This window comes from Lagenorhynchus albirostris, chromosome 17 (assembly GCF_949774975.1).
Source record: "Lagenorhynchus albirostris chromosome 17, mLagAlb1.1, whole genome shotgun sequence".
NCBI classification, from domain to species: Eukaryota; Metazoa; Chordata; class Mammalia; order Artiodactyla; family Delphinidae; genus Lagenorhynchus; species Lagenorhynchus albirostris.
Window position 1 is genome coordinate 15,646,494 of NC_083111.1, and position 18,589 is coordinate 15,665,082.

The 18,589-nt window shown below is 37.6% G+C and overlaps 1 protein-coding gene across 7 annotated transcripts in view; it reads right to left on the reverse strand.

Moving 5' to 3' along the window:
• Nucleotides 1–18,589, reverse strand: part of EYA1 (EYA transcriptional coactivator and phosphatase 1) — a 328,161-nt gene that overhangs the window by 82,217 nt on the left and 227,355 nt on the right. For all 7 annotated transcript variants that reach the window (XM_060127905.1, XM_060127904.1, XM_060127902.1 and 4 more), the window contains 2 exons: nt 14,789–14,871; nt 14,192–14,378 (listed from right to left, as the gene is read on the reverse strand). In XM_060127905.1, coding sequence (XP_059983888.1) covers nt 14,192–14,378; nt 14,789–14,871 — 270 coding nt within the window. The remainder of the gene's footprint in view (nt 1–14,191; nt 14,379–14,788; nt 14,872–18,589) is intronic.

Here is an 18,589-nt window from a genome sequence, read left to right on the forward strand (position 1 = left end):
AAGACCTTTGAAACAAGTCAATTTTAAAGCAGCTAAAAATTGGTCATCTTATCCTTGCCCTGGATCTAATCTTCCATTCATACTATCCTTCTCTGCTGGAGTTTGAGGAATGAATGGGGAGGATTTTCTTATGTCTTTTCTTTTTAAATCAGTCATTAATGCCACATCTATACTGATAATGGACTGTAAACTCCATTGCCGAGTTTCAGTTCTTCCCACCTTCCCCTTTCCACTGTTGTGATTTGGGGAATTCTGACTCAGGAGACACCGCTAGCAAATGTTTTTGGTGATAAAGGTTTCTAAACAGCTCTGATGCATCTTCCACTCACTTTCTTAGAATGCTGCTATACCTTCACCTCTCTCCATCTGTGATGCCAGCAGCTTCTCTTTCGGATTTGATCTTTCTTAAACTTCTGAGAGAAAGGTAAACACGTAATGCTATCTTCTCAGGAAGTCCTGGCTCCAGCCAGTGCCCCTGGCCTACTGCCCACGGATGTACTTGATCAGATTCGACTGGTAACTGTGTACCAGGCCAGCTCCATGGACTTGTGGCCTGAGCGGTCACAAGGCTGTGCTCAGATGGGCCCTGCACGTGGTTGAAGGCTCTGCTGTGTGGTTTTGAAAGTCTTGATCTACGAACAAAGGGCCTGCATTTTGTGCCCTAGGGCCCACAAACCAGGTAGCTATCCTGCCTGTGGCTGCCACGAACAAAGCCCTGAACCAGTGGAGCAAATGCCACTTTAGGATTACGTGCTGAGACCCAGCACCTACTTTGCGCCAGGCAGCGTGCTAAGCACTGGGGACCCAACTGAGCCGGATGGCGGTTCCTGCCTTCACAGAACCTCAGCGTCGCCTATAGTCATGACATACTGAGGCGTCGCAAGCGACAGCATGGGACAGCTTGACCCTCAGGACCAAGTCTCCTTCTAGCCTCAAGCAAGAAACCTGCCTACCTGCCCCCTCATTCACTGAAAAAACAGAAGCACCCACTCTCCACAATTTCCATGCCTGGGTAAACCCCCTGCCAGCACTTTTCAGGAACAGTCTCCTCCCCTCTTGTTAGGATGGATGAATTTCTGCACTCCCACGGCCAGCCCCTCATTTGGGCATGAGACCCCAGCACCCTGTCACCTACTTCAGCCAGTGTTCTTCCGGATCCCTCACATACGTATACAGGCTGGATATATTTCCTGCCTAAAAATACCCCCAAATTCTCCCTCTAGTTTCTGCCCCATTTCTCTATTACCCTATAGTGTACAGCAAAAGCAACTGAAAGAATTGTATTAGCTGCATCAATTTCACCCTGCTGGACCTATCTTCTGCAACAGTTCACCTGTCCTAACTCTCTTCTCTTTACACACCAGGTCATCCTTCCAGGCACTTCTGTCGACTAGAGGCATTTTTATATTTACTATTGTCTGTGTGCTCCGGTAGAATGTAAACTCCCAGAGGGCAGAGACTTCATGTTGTTCACTGCTGAGTCCCCCGTGTCAAGAACAGAGCCTGGAACATTCTGGAGGCTCCAAACACATGTGTTGTTGAATGAACTAACAACCTGGCACATGGACATCCCTGGTTCACAAAATGCACATGGTCACCGATAATCCGCAGAGCAAACATTTTAAACACTCTCTTAAGGAATGTGTCACAAGTGAGTACTTATCAAGGTGGCGTCACACTCGTTCAGGGAGGATCTGACAGAAGGAGAACTCAGACACACGCGGTTCCTTATTCCATCCTCTGGGTTCAGCTGACTTCATCCAGTGCAGAGCTAGGGGTAGACCTTACCCTTCACAGTAAAAGAAAAGTGAGGTCATATTTGGGTTGAAAAGTGGAGGGTAGATTGAACAGGGCTTCCTCTAGGCTTTGAGATGACTTCTCTCATTCTACCTGCCTTCTCTGCCTCATACACTTAACCGGACCTGCCTTGACTTTTCTCAGAGAGAGCGTCACTTCTCTATGCCACAAGCCTTGCTTTGCAGTGATGAGAACAGCGTCAGGTGGTCCAGCCTCTGATGGGCTCCTGGATGGGGAGCTTTGGCCACCACCTTCTCCCAGGGGTTTGGGGCTGGGGGAGGGGAGCTGCCCAGGACCCAGGTTTGGCCACATCAATTATGGAACCTGCACCGACTCTGAAAATATGACCTTCTTCTCTTTCAGTGTTTGGGAAATAATCCACCTATGGAGGGGGTGGATCCTGCAGGCTTTGGTCCATCTCCACTTTTCTCTAACTTATAGGACAGAACACGGAAAACTAAGCAGTTCAAATGTCATCACAGTGGACAGTGTAACCTACAAATCCAGACAGTATGATCTGAATGGGCGTGGTAAGTTGTCATTTAAATAATTATCTGCACACTCCCTGGACTTCAGCTTCTTCAACAGTAAAATGAGGATGACACCATTATGAAGAGTAGGTAACGATTTTATGCTGCAGTATTTTGTACAACGTGTTAGTGCCGTCGTGTGAAGTGAATTGTTCAAAGTCACCTCCCTGGATTCAGGTGTCTTATTGGTAAAGACAGTCATAAAGTGATCTTCCAGCTTAGAAATGCTGTTCATCCTTCAGTGAAATGTAAGTATAGTTTAAGTTTGTTCTGATGGAAATGATACCATCATTGAGCTCATTGCAAAGGGTCTGTATCTCCAGCCTTGGATGAATATCCCTTCCCTGTCCTCTGTCCCTCACTCATTCCCATCTTCTGATGCTGAGGATATATTTTACCTCCTTTATTAGTTTTTTCCCCAAACACTTTACATGAGAAATCTCTGGTTCCTGCATTCTTCTGGAGCGCCTTGCTGCTGCTCCTAGCACTACATTGTTTCAACTCAACCTTTCTTAGGTTTGACTGTTCACACAGAATGCTCCTTAAGGACAGAGAATAACCCTGTTGCTCTCTGTATCCCCACTGCACCTAAGAGTACTTTGTAATTAAGAGATGCACAATGATTAGCTAAGGCCATGTTGGAGAACATCGTCAAATCCTCATTTACAGGTAGCAGTAGAAGAAACCACGCTTTTTGCCCTTCCTTCAATTATGCAGCAGTGTAACAAAATTTAACAGCAAGATTAAGGAATAAACCTCAGGAGAAACATACTTCCTCTATAACCTTTCTCAACATCACAGCTGAGTCAAGGGAGGTAATTAGATGAACAAATGTACTGAAACGGACACATTAGGGAAAACACTAAATGAGAAGCTGGAAAGAAAAGGGATCCCTCAGAAAGAAAATGCTTAGAACGCTCAGAACATTTAAAATGTCATCGGGGATGGAAAAGAAAAGAAACTACAGAAGTTGAAAATGATGTCAGAGGTAGAGAAAATGAACTCTGACCTTTGGGAAACATATTACAATTGGCAACATACTTCTTTATATAAATTAGCTGAACTGAAATAAATACAAGCCTATGAATTAGATGGGGAGGTATGAGACTCTGGGCAGAGAGAAGCAGAGATGGAGACACGTGTGCTCTTGGGAGGCTATTATTATGAGAATCCTGAAGAGGTTTTTGTGCATACATTAACCAAAATGGCAGCATTTAAAAGATGGTTGTAATGTCGTTTGCAAAACAGGTGCTTCCTGAGCGTGAGTAGTTGTGGTGAATCTTTTCTCTGGCCCTTATTCTTATTGAATCAAACATTTACATTCTTTATTTTATTTTCTGAGTAATTTATATCCTACCTTTCTCCAAAAAGGGTTTAAGATACACACCAAATCTATACACAATAACTCCACAGCAGTCTTTTAAAACAATGAACGAGGGCATGAGACGAAACACTGGAGTGGGGAAGGTAAATAAAATAAAGCTGGGAGGAGAGTGTCAGCACAGGTCTGCTTGCCCTAAGTCTGCAGTCAACACAGGCAGAGGCACAAAGACTCATGGGGCATATAAGGTGAGACGAACCAATTTCTCTACAGAAACGAGAAGGAAACACCTCATGGGACTGCTCATTGAGAGGGTGTGTATGATGCCAGGAACATACCCTCCTGGTAAATAAAACAACACGTTTCACAAGACTCTAACTCCTAAGGCTGATTACCCTGGACTCCATATGGCCGACTCGGCGCTTCAGAGCACAGAACATGGACGGCAGGCATCTTGCTTATCTTAAGGGTAAAACTGAAAATATCTAGAAGAACGAGGCCATTACTTACCCTTCTGGCAGCTAACAGAAGCAAGTTTCCACTTGGGTTTTAGACGGCAATGAGGGAGGAGGTTATACTGATGAGTTACTCGGAAGAGAGTGATTCTCGGCTGCTGGCTTGAGAGGAGGCTTGAACTTTCTTACTAAGTTAGCTGCACTGAGAATGGAAAGGATATTCCCCTATGAAAACCAAGAGACATGTCCAGGGACGATTCCCAGATGGAAGGCCGCAGCCCTGAGGGAAGGCCAGTGACGTTCCTCAAAAAGCTAATTTAGGACCCACAGAGACCTACAATGTAACGGGCCAACAAGCCTCCAAAGTGACACGCCAATTTTAAACTGGGAGCTTTTTAAAGTGGGAGCTATCTATCCTGGCAACAAACAAACAAACAACCTCATCAAAGCCTTGAACAAATTACATTACATCATATAAGACTCTCAGTGAATATTACCTCATCAAAGGATAAGAGAAGACTTAAAGAAACTTTGATAACTTCAAGTGACCAGTCATAGAATCCTCCCACAAAAACTTGTGTAAAATAAGGCAAGGCAAGTATACTTGTTGACTAGTCTCATAGAAGTAACCAGAAGTCAGAGACCAGTAGGTATTAATTCATTTTAGAGAACTGCTTTGATTTCTCTGTCTTCCATGACTATTGCTTCCCTTTCACGAATTACTACCACAGGTAAATTAGGTCCTCAGACAAGGTCTAGTGACTAAATTAAGAGAACTTTATCATCCCTGGAGTCAGGCCATCATCCACTCTCCAGTACTCTATGGAACGACCTCGTACAAACATCTATCGTCCTCTCACATGCTTCAACCTCTGGCTTAAATCCCCGACAGCCATTCTATGTGAAGAGAACAGGTGAGACACACTTTGAGGGCTTTATCTCTGAAATAACCACAATGCACAACGCACTACAGCGAGGCTGGGGACCTTGCCTTTCTTGTCACCTCTATGTCCCTGGCACCAGGCGCAGTGCCTGGCACACAGCAAGCACTTGTACAGGTCTGTTGAACGCATAGCTGAAGAAATGAATATCTGAAAGCCTAGTATCTGTCAGTCACTTTGCTGGCCACCACATAATTTCACTCCCTCGTTCATCTTATACACAAGAGTGGTATCATCCTCATTTCATAGAAAACTGATACACTAAAGAGCTAAGTGATGTGCCCAGTGTAAATGACAGAACCAGGATTCCAAGCCAGGTTAGCCCAACTCCGAATCCGTAGGTACCACTCCAGTTTCTCTCGATTATATTCCAAGGTAGTGTGTGGTGCCCAAGAGAAGTTCACAGATATGCCCTGTGGGGGTGGGTGGAGAGTGGTACCCAGGCAGGTGTGATTAGGACACTGTGCATTATATTCAATTCTCAGTGAGTATTACTGTATCAAAGGATCACAGAAGACTTAATGTAAAGGAACCCTGATAACTTTAAACCTGACATCTTGTGTCTCTAACTGATTCCACCTTGGAACTCATTAAAGGACACCCATCTCCATCTTCAGGAGATAGCAGTGCCGCCTGGGGCAGTGTGGGAAAATCCATACCACGTCATATCTCCCAAGGCTGTCACTCCAACTTGCCATAAAGACATGTTGCTGATGGCAGGCCACGCGGCTTTGGAAAAATTTAACCTTTTTGGATTCCTTATTCATAATCAGTAGAGTGAAAGTCTTAGGCAAAAGAATCTATAAGGTCACTTCTAACTTTAAAATTGTTCAACTGCTCCAGGGTAAAGTTACTCAAGTGGATTTGTAGATAGAAAAGAGTTGCCCATTTTCAAATCAGCTATGTTCTAAATATTTTTACATAAGCTGTCTGAAACTCAGAAACTATTTTCTCACAGAAACAATGGTAGACATGATTTCCAAACCAATCCATGATTATCAAGTCAATCAATAATCCAGGTGAAAACTGCACACACGCAACGTAAAACATTAGAAAACTGTACTCAAATATCGGCAGTTACGTAAAAGTGAAAAACAGAAAAATTTGTCTTACATAATGGTTCTGAAGAAAATGCAATTTTCATTTTATAAAGTTTCTAAAGGGGGTCACGTAAATATTTTCAAAAGTGTTGGAAGATGATTGTACTGGGTTAAGATGCCTGCTTTCACTTTAAAATGAATGGCTTTCCTTGAGACAAGAATATCATTATCCCTATACTTAACACTCATCAACTGTGAGCTGTGAGTGGAGAAATAAAGAAAAAAAGAAAAAGTTCCCAAGGTAGAGAACGAGGTCCTTGCAGGGAAAGGGAAAGGAAAGGGTAAAGGGCTGTTGTGATTATCGTTTCCTAAGCAGGTCCACAGTAGGTAATTATTAAACAGGATAAATAGCGAGTAAGGACAGAACAGATGCAGGAAAGTGGAAGATAAGAAAGTGCACAACTGGTTGTAGGATCATTCAAGAGACCCACAAACTGATCTTATAATTCAGGAAATACAGTAAAAGATCACCTTAGATATATTACATACCATGTCCCTATAATTTCAGACAGACCTATGTTATTTTTATTAGCAAGTAGAGCTCATTCAAACATTGAACATATATTTAACTGAATGCCTCCTAATAGATGCCTTTGCTGAGTAATTATGCTCATATATGCTATGAATGATTAAAGAAAATGAACACCATATAGCTACTACCTTTTGTGACTCTCTGTTTACATTTTCATGTTTCCGCTTGTTTGAAATCTCAAACCCAGTGGTTTCAAGAAGCAGCATGCTTTCCTGATTAAGAACTCAAGTTTGAAGTCAAGCTTCCAGAGGTTAAATCCAGCACTGCAGCTGACCTCTCCTTAGCTGCCCTTGCCTGTAAAATGGGGATAATGATGACATTGCCTATTCTCTCGGACCTGGTAGAAACAAACTAAGTCGTGCACGAACAGTGCTTAGAATGCTGCTCGGTACACAGTAAGTGCTCAGAATATATTCGCCATTGTTATATTTGTATATGAAATATAAAAAACAACAAAACTACATATTGAATTTTTCTCTGTATATTACTAAGAGAAAAATGTAGGGTACAGAATAGTATGTATAGTATTCTAATATCTTTAAGGAAAAAGAAAACTAATTAGAAGTATACATACTTGAATATGCAAAAAAAAAAGTGCTCAGGGGCAGGTGCTACGTCTATGTTTATATAAGCAAAGTGTATCTGTAGAAGGATACACAGGAAACTCTGCTGAAAGAAACCAAGGAGCTGGGTGTAGAAGATGAAAGGGGTTTTACTTTTCTCTGTAAACCCTCGTGGACCTTTATAATTCTATCCCATGCTCTTTTGTTAGTATTCAACAAATTTAAAAGACATTCATTACACTTAAATTTTTTTTGGCTATGAAGCTAGGAATAAAACTGATAGCCATTAATCATCAAAACTACCTTTATTGAAAAGTTAATCCCAAACTCATCCACTAAACCATTCAATCCCAATTAAATGAGGTGGAGGGATGGCAAACACAGGTAACTTTCAAGGTCCTTTTCCCCAGCAATCTCCAATTAAAAAATTGAATCAGTAAATTCTGATATCCTTCAACTTAAACAAGGGAACTTATTACATTGATTTGTGTTGGCCCCATAGGATGCTTAATACCAATACTTTACAAAAACAATGACTCAATTAGCTACAAAAGAAGATGAAATAATAAATGTTTGGGAGGTTAGTAAACTAATTTAATTAGCTCTATAATGTATGCTTTCTGATTTTTATTATTTATATTCAAATCATCTGTTATGTAAAAATATCAGAAAGAATGACATACTGGAATCCAAGTGTACTACAATTGACTCTATAAGGGATCCTGAGCTCATGCCAGCTAACTGAAAAAATGAGTGAAACCAGTAACGAGGCACAAAATGGGTAAATGCTAAAACAGTGAATTTTTCGCTTCTTAGAAACGAGTCCCAAATTCACAGGTATGGAAATTCATTTTTATTACATTCCTGGCAATATAGAAAAAGAGTGAATTTTATTTCCAAGAATTTTATAATCTCATTAAGGTTAACGCTGTACATCCCCTGGGGGTTAAAAAAAAAAAAAAAGAAAGAAAACAAATTCCATCAAGACAACCAAACACAAGAACGCCAAACAAACATCTGTTTTGTTTTCTCACATCTCAATAGCCTGGCTATTTCAGATACAAATATTTGTTTTGCTGACAAATGTTTCCAAAATGTTAGTTAAAATTGTTTTGCTGAAATAGTTGCTTTTCAAGCTGAACACATTGCAAACTCTTCCAAAGTCCACAAGGCATCTGTGGAGCAAAAATATGGCCTAAAGATTTGCAAAACCGCTCACTTGGCAAAATATAGGAGTCAAAATGGAAGCTTACTGCAAACCTCAGGATCATATCTATAGCGAACAGACATAGACATGTTAGGTAGTATAGATGTGGCCCAAATTTCCTACATTCACAGGGAAGACTGCCGGCAGTTTAGTTTTTCATCCTGTCACACTGAATTCCTGTGAGAGCTCAGAGCGCTCCTGCCACTTTGCACAAGAATGTTCCCCTGTTTTTCATGCGCTTTGCTCTACTTTCCTGGGCCTTGGCAAGGATCAAAGAAGCAAAGGGAACAAATGGTTTCCCATGCATATTGAATTCCCTCTTATACTGATTTTTCCTGTGTCACTTGAAATTCAATATTGGCAAGATTCCTGTACATCACCTTAACCAGTAAATTGTCTGCATGCAGTCAGAGCATGAAAAGGTAGATTTCAACATCAAGTTTTTTGTAAGAAATTCAAATGAACAAATCCTTTGAAAAAGGAACTTTTCTATAGCATCCGTGCTAAAATTTGTTCCTAATACATAATTAGCTTTTATTTCACATTAACCTAAAATGATGATTTATCATTTACTTTTATCCCTCTCTCTCTGATTGCTTTGTACTATTTTAAAAATACAATGTTACAGGTGAATAGCCCTTTCATAAGAATTTGGCCTCAAAATTCCTGATTAAGTTAATAACACCTAACGTTTACTGAGCATTCAAGAGCCATGTGCCTCTTTTTCCTCATCTGTAAAATGGAGACATATAGTACCTAATTCATGGGTATATTTATAAGGTTGAAGGTAATATAATGTAAAGCTCTAAACACAGTAATTGTGTTTTTATTATGTATTATTATTACGGTCACTGTCATAATTATTATGAGATGTTCTAAGAGATTTTGGACAAAAAAAATGTTTTCAAGCCAAATTATTTAAATATAGCACAGTAATTGGATTACAAATGAGTGTTCATATTTTGACATATGATAAAGAAAAACATTTTTTAAAGAATGGCTTAAGTGTTCTTTTGATAAACATCAATTAAAAAATTCCTTCATGAATAACTCTCGAGTGTTAAATTATTTTTTACCACTTTTTAAAAAATACCACTTTTTTTAATATACTCTTTACACTTCAGTGGCTAGGAGGGATGAGGGTTTAGATATTAGCACAAAAGGGAAACATCCTAAAATGTCTTTTTCTTTTTTTATTTCTCACCTCTATGTTTTTAAACATAGAAGAAAATCAGTAACTTTGCAAAGAAAAATATTTTAAAAAGAAATTTAAAAGAAAATTTTCTTTTAAAAGTTTAAAAGAAATTTTAAATGAAATCCATCATTTAAAAATTAAAGTAATATTGATGTAATTTTAATATTACTTAGATTTGGATAAGGAAAAAAAAAAGAGTTGACTGTGACCAAAATTATCTTATATAGACAGTAGAATTGGAATGGACCATGTAATAATACCCTTCTCTCAGAAACTAAACACATTTTCTAAGAACTGAAAGCCATTTAAGTAGGAGGATGTGAATAACTATGACTGTAACAACGATTCTTACTGTATACCATCAAATTTCTAAGATTTTTCTCTGATAGGATGTTTATAAATATACACCTCTTTGAAAGGGAGGGCTTCAATGGTAATGAAAATAAAAATATTTTGAACTAAATGAAAATGAAAAAAAAAACCCTATCAAATATTGTGGTATGCAACAAAAGCAGTGCTTAGAGGGAACTTCATAGCATTGAATGTGTATATTAGAAAAGAAGAGACTTAAAATCAATCATCTAAACTTCAAACCTTAGAAAACTAGAAAAAGAGGGGCAAATTAAATCAAAAGTAGGCAAAAGAAGGGACTTCCCTGGTGGCACAGTGGTTAAGAATCCACCTGCCAATGCAGGGGACACGGGTTCGAGCCCTGGTCCGGGAAGATCCCACATGCCATGGAGCAACTAAGCCCATGCACCACAACTACTGAGCCTGCACTCTAGAGCCAATGAGCCACAACTACTGAGCCCGCGTGCCACAACTACTGAAGCCCACACACCTAGAGCCTGTGCTCCTCAACAAAGACAAGCCACCCCAATGAGAAGCCTGTACACCACAATGAAGGGTAACCCCTGCTCGCCGCAACTAGAGGAAGCCCACGTGCAGCAACGAAGACCCAATGCAGCCAAAAATAAATAAATAAATTTATATATATATAAAAAAGTAGGCAAAAGAAATACTAAATAACAGAGAAGCCAATGAAATTGAAAACAGGAAAACAACAGAGAAAAATCAATAAAACTAAAAATTGGCTCTTTGAAAAGGTCAATAAAATTAATAAAACTCTAGAGGATTAACCAAGACAAAAAGAGAGAAGATTAAACTTACTAATATCAGAAATGAAAGAGGGGGTCCATCATTAGCAAGCCCATGGACGTTAAAAGGATAATAAAAGAATATTATGAACAACTCTATGCCCCCAAATTTTCTAGATCATAACATTAGAGAAAACCTATGGTTTGGCAATGAGTCTTTAGATACAAAACCAAACGCATGTTCCATGAAAGAAAAAAAATGATAAGATGGAGTTCATTCAAATTAAAAACTTCTGCTCTGCAAAAGGTAATGTTAAGAGAATGAAAAGACAAGGCACAGACTGGGACAAAACAACATCTGATAAAGGACTTGTATCCAAAATATACAAAGAACTTTTAAAATTCAACAATAAGAAAACAAACAACCTGATTAAGAAGTGGGGAAAACATCTGAACAGATACCTCATCAAAGAAGATACACAGATGGCAAATAATTACATGAAAAGATACTCAACATCATATTTCATTAGGAAAATGCAAATTAAAACAATTAGATACCACAACACACCTATTAGAATGGCCAAAATTTGAAAACTGACACCACCAAACCCTGGTGACGATGTGGAGCAACAGGAACTCTCATTCTTGCTGGTAGAAGTGCAAAATGATACAGCCACTTTGGAAGACATTTTAGCAGTTCTTATCAAACTAAACATACTTTTACCATACAATCTAGCCATCAGACTCTTAGGAATTTGCCCAAATGAGTGAAAACATATGTCCATACAAAAACCTATACAAATGTTTATAGTAGCTTTATTTATAATTGCCAAAATTGGAGGCAACCAAGATGTCCTTCAACAGGGAGTGGGGAGGTTGGCACTGCTAGCTGAAGAGTAGGCACTATTTTCTTGAATCCAATAAGTAAATTAAAACATTGGTGAATGATCAGATAAATCTCACTATGTTTCTCAAGTATATGGATTCTTACATATCTCCAGATGATGTAAATTGTATTTTATTAAGACAGTCAATGCATGACTAATAAACTCATTTTTTTTTAAATGAATGCAAAGGCACTGTTTTTAGTTTTTAAAATTTGAGAGTAAGCTTTCATATGCAAGTTATGTTATTTTTAATGTATTACACATGCCTAATGAAAAGAGGATAAAGTTTTCAATATTTAATTACAAACATATTAAAATAAGTTTTGAACTTAAGATTCATGAGGAGGTACATATTTATAAGTAATACTGCATAATATCACGGACTTGAAAGATTACTATTGTTCATACCAATTTTAAAATGCACAATTAAAAATAAATGAGTCCCTACATGTTTACCCTGAAAAAGCCTTACAAGGCTATCTTATTTGTTCATTATGACATAACGATTCTATGAACAATAAGGAACAGATATAAAGTATGGAAGAACTCATGTACTGTGGATTCATCTGTACTGCGTAATTCCATGAAACTGAAAGGCAGAAACCTGGTCATACATAAGATCAGATAATGACTAGAATTTAACTTTCCAGTTTTAGAAAATACTGACTTTAAACCCAATAGACTATTAAAAGAAAAAAACCACCTGAAATAACTTCAACAAAAATAGACATTCATTATTTTAACTATTTTTTATTTCAATCTTGAAACAAAAACATTAGGTTATATGTAATAAATCATTCCTTCTAATTCGTTAGTTTAATGATTTTTAGGTACTTTATCACCAACACTTACTTTTCATCAAGAAGGATAAGTCTATAATTTTACACATGACTAGTAAGAAAGGAAAGTTAATGCCAAACAACTTAGGCTGAATCCACAATCTTACCACAAAGTTTAAAAAATAAAAAAGACTAAATTTTCCTTGAATTTTTAAAGTAATCCACATTTCTTTTTCAATGTGTAAACTCACTGAACTTTCGACTCCTAACTATGTAAGACAAGAAAGGCTGATCCCTACACATGCGTTTTAGTGGGAAGTGGTGAATATAAAAAAATCTGAAAAATATTATTTTCTCCCCATTTCAATTCATTCCTATTCTGTAGCCATAAAGATACTGAAATTGAAATAAGTACCTAAAACACTAAGCATGTATTCAAATAAAACCTAAGATAGATCATTCAATCTTAAAATAAAATTATATATACCTTTCAAAAATTATAATTTCGCATTGTTTCCCATCTGGCGTGGCTTCGTGCCCACTCATCCCCACTCTCTCACACAGCATCCCTTTTATAAATAAAATTCACTCAGAACAATGTCAAGTTTCAGAGATAAAGTTTTATATGTCCAAATGGCCTTTTTTTAAAGCTCTAATCAACCTTAATTTAAGAAACATGATTAAGTCTTCACCAGTTTGTTTTATTCTGTTCTCTTCACAACCAAAATGTCATGAATTAAGTAAAATTATTCTGCTGTCTCCTTTTCTCAATCTCTTATTCCACAGACCCTAAAGAGTTTTTCTATTTCTCATTCACATAGCTATCCTCATTTCAAAATTCCTTTTGATCCTTGAGAAGCTTGCACGGACCCAGATGGTTCATGTAAAACACTGGGATACGATGGACAGTCCTACCAAATCAAACTTCTAAGGTTTCTCAAACCTTAGAAGACTAGAAAAAGAGGGGCAAATTAAATCAAAAGTAGGCAAAAGAAGGGACTTCCCTGGCGGCACAGTGGTTAAGAATCCACCTGCCAATGCAGGGGACACGGGTTCGAGCCCCGGTCCGGGAAAAACATTCTAGTTTTCTAAGTGCGAGAGAAAACGTAAGAAACCTAGTTAGAGACCAATTCAGGAAATTAAGCATACAATACTAAGAGTTCCAGAAAGAATTAATGGAGGGGAAGAAATGTTAAAAACATAGCAGATAAACTTCCAGAGATGGAGAGACTTGCATTTGAAAAGGCCCCTCAAAGGTTGTGCAGGAGTACAAAAAATGCCCACCCTCAGATACATTGTTAAAAAGTTCACAGCAAGTCAGGAGTGGGAAAGGTTAGGCCAGGAGAATCACTATTTTCCATGATCAACCCTTTGATGCTATTTGATTTTTTTTGAAAAACATTAACTGTTTCATGATGATAAACATTAAATTCGAGGTGATGTCATTTATCTTCATATTCATATGTCAACAGTTATAATTATAGGTCAGCATTATAGCTAAACATTTATACTTATGCATCTAAAAAGCTATATATATCTTGAAAACTGAGTATAGGTACGACTAAACCAAATCTCTATTTCATGTACTTTTGAAGTTACGCACTTTGTACTAAAATTTTTAAGCAAGTAGAAATAAAGCTAAGGTCACCATCACGCTACTTGACTTAAGGCCTTGCCAAAACTTGTCAAAGGTGTGCGACCACTGTCGTGAATATATGACTGGGGAAAAATGCATCTCAACCACCAGAAACATAGCGTGCAGGACTAATAAAAATGCACGTAATTACCTGCTGTGGGATCTGTCACTGCTTGGCTGGTGATGCCAGATGGCGGTTCCTGAAGCTGGTAAGTGGCATTCGTGGACGGTGTCGTTGGGCTGCTGTTGCTACTTGTCATGTAATGTGCCGGGTACGGCGAGCTGTTGTAATACTGTGCATACTGACCCTGGCCAAAGCTGGGATACGATGGATAGTCCTAGCAAATCAAACCACACAAGAGCAACCTGTCAGAATACGGCTGCTGCTTAGCGTTTTCAGAACGTAACCGTGAATGTGTTTGCACTTCCGTCTTCTCTGACTTCACACAAGCACACGCTGCCTGAAGTGAGCAGACTTGCAAGCCAGTTTTATGTAAGATCAGATTCCCTCTTCATATTTCTATTCCATGATTTCTAGGTAAAATGCAACCAATCTGAGAACCAAACAACTCACCATATAGAACCGCTAAAGAGATTTTTGAAGGAGGAAAAAAAAAAAAAAAAAACTATTAGAAGGCTTAAGAAAGGTCTCGCTTATAGTGTAATATAAATGGATCTTTCTTTACCTAAGAAACTCATCTGTTGCATTTCTTTAAATTTCAGAAGTTAAACTGGCTTTGAACATTACCTGCTGTGAACTGTTAAATCCAGAGGAATTCGTGAGTGAATTATTTCCTGTATATAATCCTGATGATGTTGTAAAACTGCTACCTAAAAAATGAAAAGAAATATGGTTGACTAAGCCATGCCAAGTAATGTGCCTATAGGAAATTATTATTTAGATAAAGCAGGGTTGGAGTTCACTGCAAATGTGTTTGGTTTATCTTTGAAACCAGAATCCATTGCCATGGCTAAAATTTTGTTTTCTTAAAATGGTTGACAATTTTAGTTTCACTATACTACAAATAATTAAAAAGTACAGAGGTTTACATTTCTGAGGACATGAGGAACTCATATAAACTATGGACAAAATTATACATTTGTGCAAAAATATTAGACACTGAGCTTTCCATTTCAATTTGTAAAACATACCAGGATTTTTCATGTCTTTACATTAAATACGCTTATTGTAAAGTAACAGGATCAGATTGAATGATCTTTAAAGTTCCTGCTAGCTCAAAAACTATGATGCTACTTCCAAAAATGCAAAATGCTTTCCAACTTGTACTTGCCATTTGAATGGCCACCAAAAAAGCTGGTTATTTCATTTCACAGAAGAATGAATGGAAGCACTTGACGTATTTGATAAAAACAAAGATCAAATAGGAACATGACCAGTGTTTTATGTATTACATGTGCTGTGTAGGCAACATCCTGTTTGTTGAATGTCTCTGTGTCAAAAGATACAGCAGGCTTTGTACAGGATTCAAGTCAAAGAGCAAATCTTGGTCCCCTCCTTCAATGGATTTACTATCTTACTGTTTAAACACACAAAGTGACAACACACCATTTTCTTCTTGAAGTATAGTTGATTTACAATGTTGTGTTAATTTCTGCTGTACAGCAAAGTGATCCAATTATACATACATATACATTTTTTAATATTCTTTTCCATTATGGTTTATCTCAGGAAATTTAATACAGTTCCCTGTGCTATACAGTAGGACCTTGTTTATCCATTCTATATGTAATAGTTTGCATCTGCTAACCACAAACTCCCACTCCATCCCTCCCCTACCCCCCAACCCCTTGGCAACCACAAGTCTGTCCTCTATGTCTTTGAATCTTTCTGTTTCCTAGATACGTTCATTTCTGTCATGTTTTAGATTCCACATATAAGTGATATCATATAGTATTTGTTTTTCTCTGACTTACTTCACCTAGTATAATAATCTCTAGGTCCATCCATGTTGCTGCAAATGGCATTATTTTGTTCTTTTTTAAGGCTGAGTAGTATTCCATTGTATATATATACCACATCTTCTTTATCCATTCATCCCTTGATGGACATTTAGGTTGTTTCCATGTCTTGACTATTGTGATAGCACTGCTATGAACATAGGGGTGCATGTACCTTTAATAATACACTATTTTTGATGAACATTTTGGCAAAGATTTTTGAAAAGATCAGGGACTTGCAAACGTGTAAAAAATGGCATTCATACACAACAAAATGGGAATTTGGTCATGATCAAGAAATTTTATATATCATTTAACCCAGCAATTCTATTGCCAGGCTATCTAAGAAAATATGGATTTATACAATGAGGTAGTTAGTAAAGATATTCTTCAGTGTTATTTCTAATAACAAAACATAGAGAGCATCCCCAAGTTCTTAATAGGTGTTATTTGGAAAATGGAATATTATGAAGCTGTTGAAATAGTATCATAATGACGTTTAAAGACACAGGAAATTTTTTCATACTAATTTGTTAAAATAAAAACTAAAGCAACAAAAATGTTCTTTGTGATCTCATTTGAAATATTTTTAAAGCATAAAGTATTTCCAGAAAGCACAAAAATCTCAATCTATGGAGGGGTGCAATCTATGGTCACATAATATTCATGGAGCCAATGTACATTTTTCAATTTTCCACTCAGAACTGTGTTACTTCTGTAAACAGAAAAACCATTTTTTTAAATTAAAATTTTATGGCAAATGAGCAGTCTAGGCAGTAAGTGCATGGGCAGTTTAAGGAGGACATCTTCGATGCGAACTGCCTAGTCACAGATGCCTTCAGGTACAATGTGGTAGTTAATATATGCCAATTATTTACTTGCTACTGAACACTGAAGTACTGGCTAAAGAGTCAGAAAACATAGAGTTTCCAGTTCATTACTTATGAGCTGTTTGGACTCTGGACAAATCACCTAACTGCTCTAAGAAATAATTTCCCTAGCTGTAGAAACTCTATTTCATAGGCTTCTTAAACAGATCAAATGAAGTAATGTTTTGGAAAACATAATGAACAAGCCACAGTGACACACAAATGTTCGGAACCGTTACCGTTTAGCCCAGTAAACGTTTCTAAAATTCTCCACCGTATTTATCTTTTCCCTCTTTTGACTTTCCCAAACTAGATAAATATGATTTAATCTCTTTGCATATCTAAAATTCTTTTCCTACTTATTTATCAAGCATCTACGCACTTGGAAAACCCAATCAGAGGATTTGTTATTTTTGGATGTAGGGTATCTTTTTTGGTAGGTTCCAGTACTTTTTTGTTCAGCAGTTAGTTGTAATTCCGGTGTTCTTGTAAGAAGAGGTGACAGCACGTCCTTCTACTCCGCCATCTTGAGCTAATCTCAAGGATTTGTTACTTTTATTAAGAGGGGAAAATATTTCCTAAGATAGTTTTAAATGTAGTTATTACAGGCTCATATTTGAGGTTTCCTCATTTGTAAATTTTAGGAACATCGGTTGTTCAAAGTGCCCAGAACACCTATCACAGATAAGCTGCGAGCTCTCACACAACTAATACTTGTTTCACCACAAACGCAGGGGCAACAACAGACAAGCTTTTCATATTAATGATCATTTGCACGTGGCAACCACATACTTACTAAGCAAGTATTAAATATAGGGCTTGTGGTGATAATTACATGAGGACAGAAGATACAGGCTTGGACCTCTAGGACTTACCAGGTTAACATTAGTTCTGTTTTTTTTCTTTTTAAACACTGGACTTCATGGGCATATGACTCATTCATTATTTGTATATCAGTGAACAATTAACATTAAATCTATATCTATACCTATATATCACAAACGTATAATGAGCATTTAAAAAATTCCTTATAAAAATTCAAATTTATTCTGGGTAAGAGTGTGAATATCAATACTTTTGAAAACTGTATTATATACATTTTATAGGAAAAATTACTTTGGGTTATGACTTGTGACTTTCATTTAAACTACACATTTTTAGGTTATGACTTGCTACTTTGGTTTATACTACACATTTTTGAACAATAAATAGTGACCTCAATAGTCCCCATCCACCAAGAAAATGAATTAAGATATAGAAAATATATTTTAAAAATGGACGTTTTTATTCCATAACTTATTCCCTGGAACAAAGTAGAAAAGACCATGGAAGCTATAATGGCACATATAGGCCATTGGGGTCTGACCAAGTAAATCACTGTTCAGTACTCTAAACGGTACCCCAGTGACTCCCCAGACTTCACGCTACTTCGACGGCTGTACTTTAGCTGGAATTCCACATAAGTTATACTCATTTACTGGCTGACTGCAGACTGAGATTCCATTCCATTTCACATGCAGGAGTTTAACAGCACTCCAGTGGCCTACAAGACTTAACGCAACTTCCACAAGGATCTAACTTACGTCAGGCAGAGATGGACATGCGGGAGAATCAGGCTCAGGCAGTATTAATTTTTAACCCCAGAATCAGATCTGCAGGGCTGCCCCACCCGCCTCCACGGAGGACTTAGGGAAGAGAGCTGATAACTTTTAGTCCAGGCC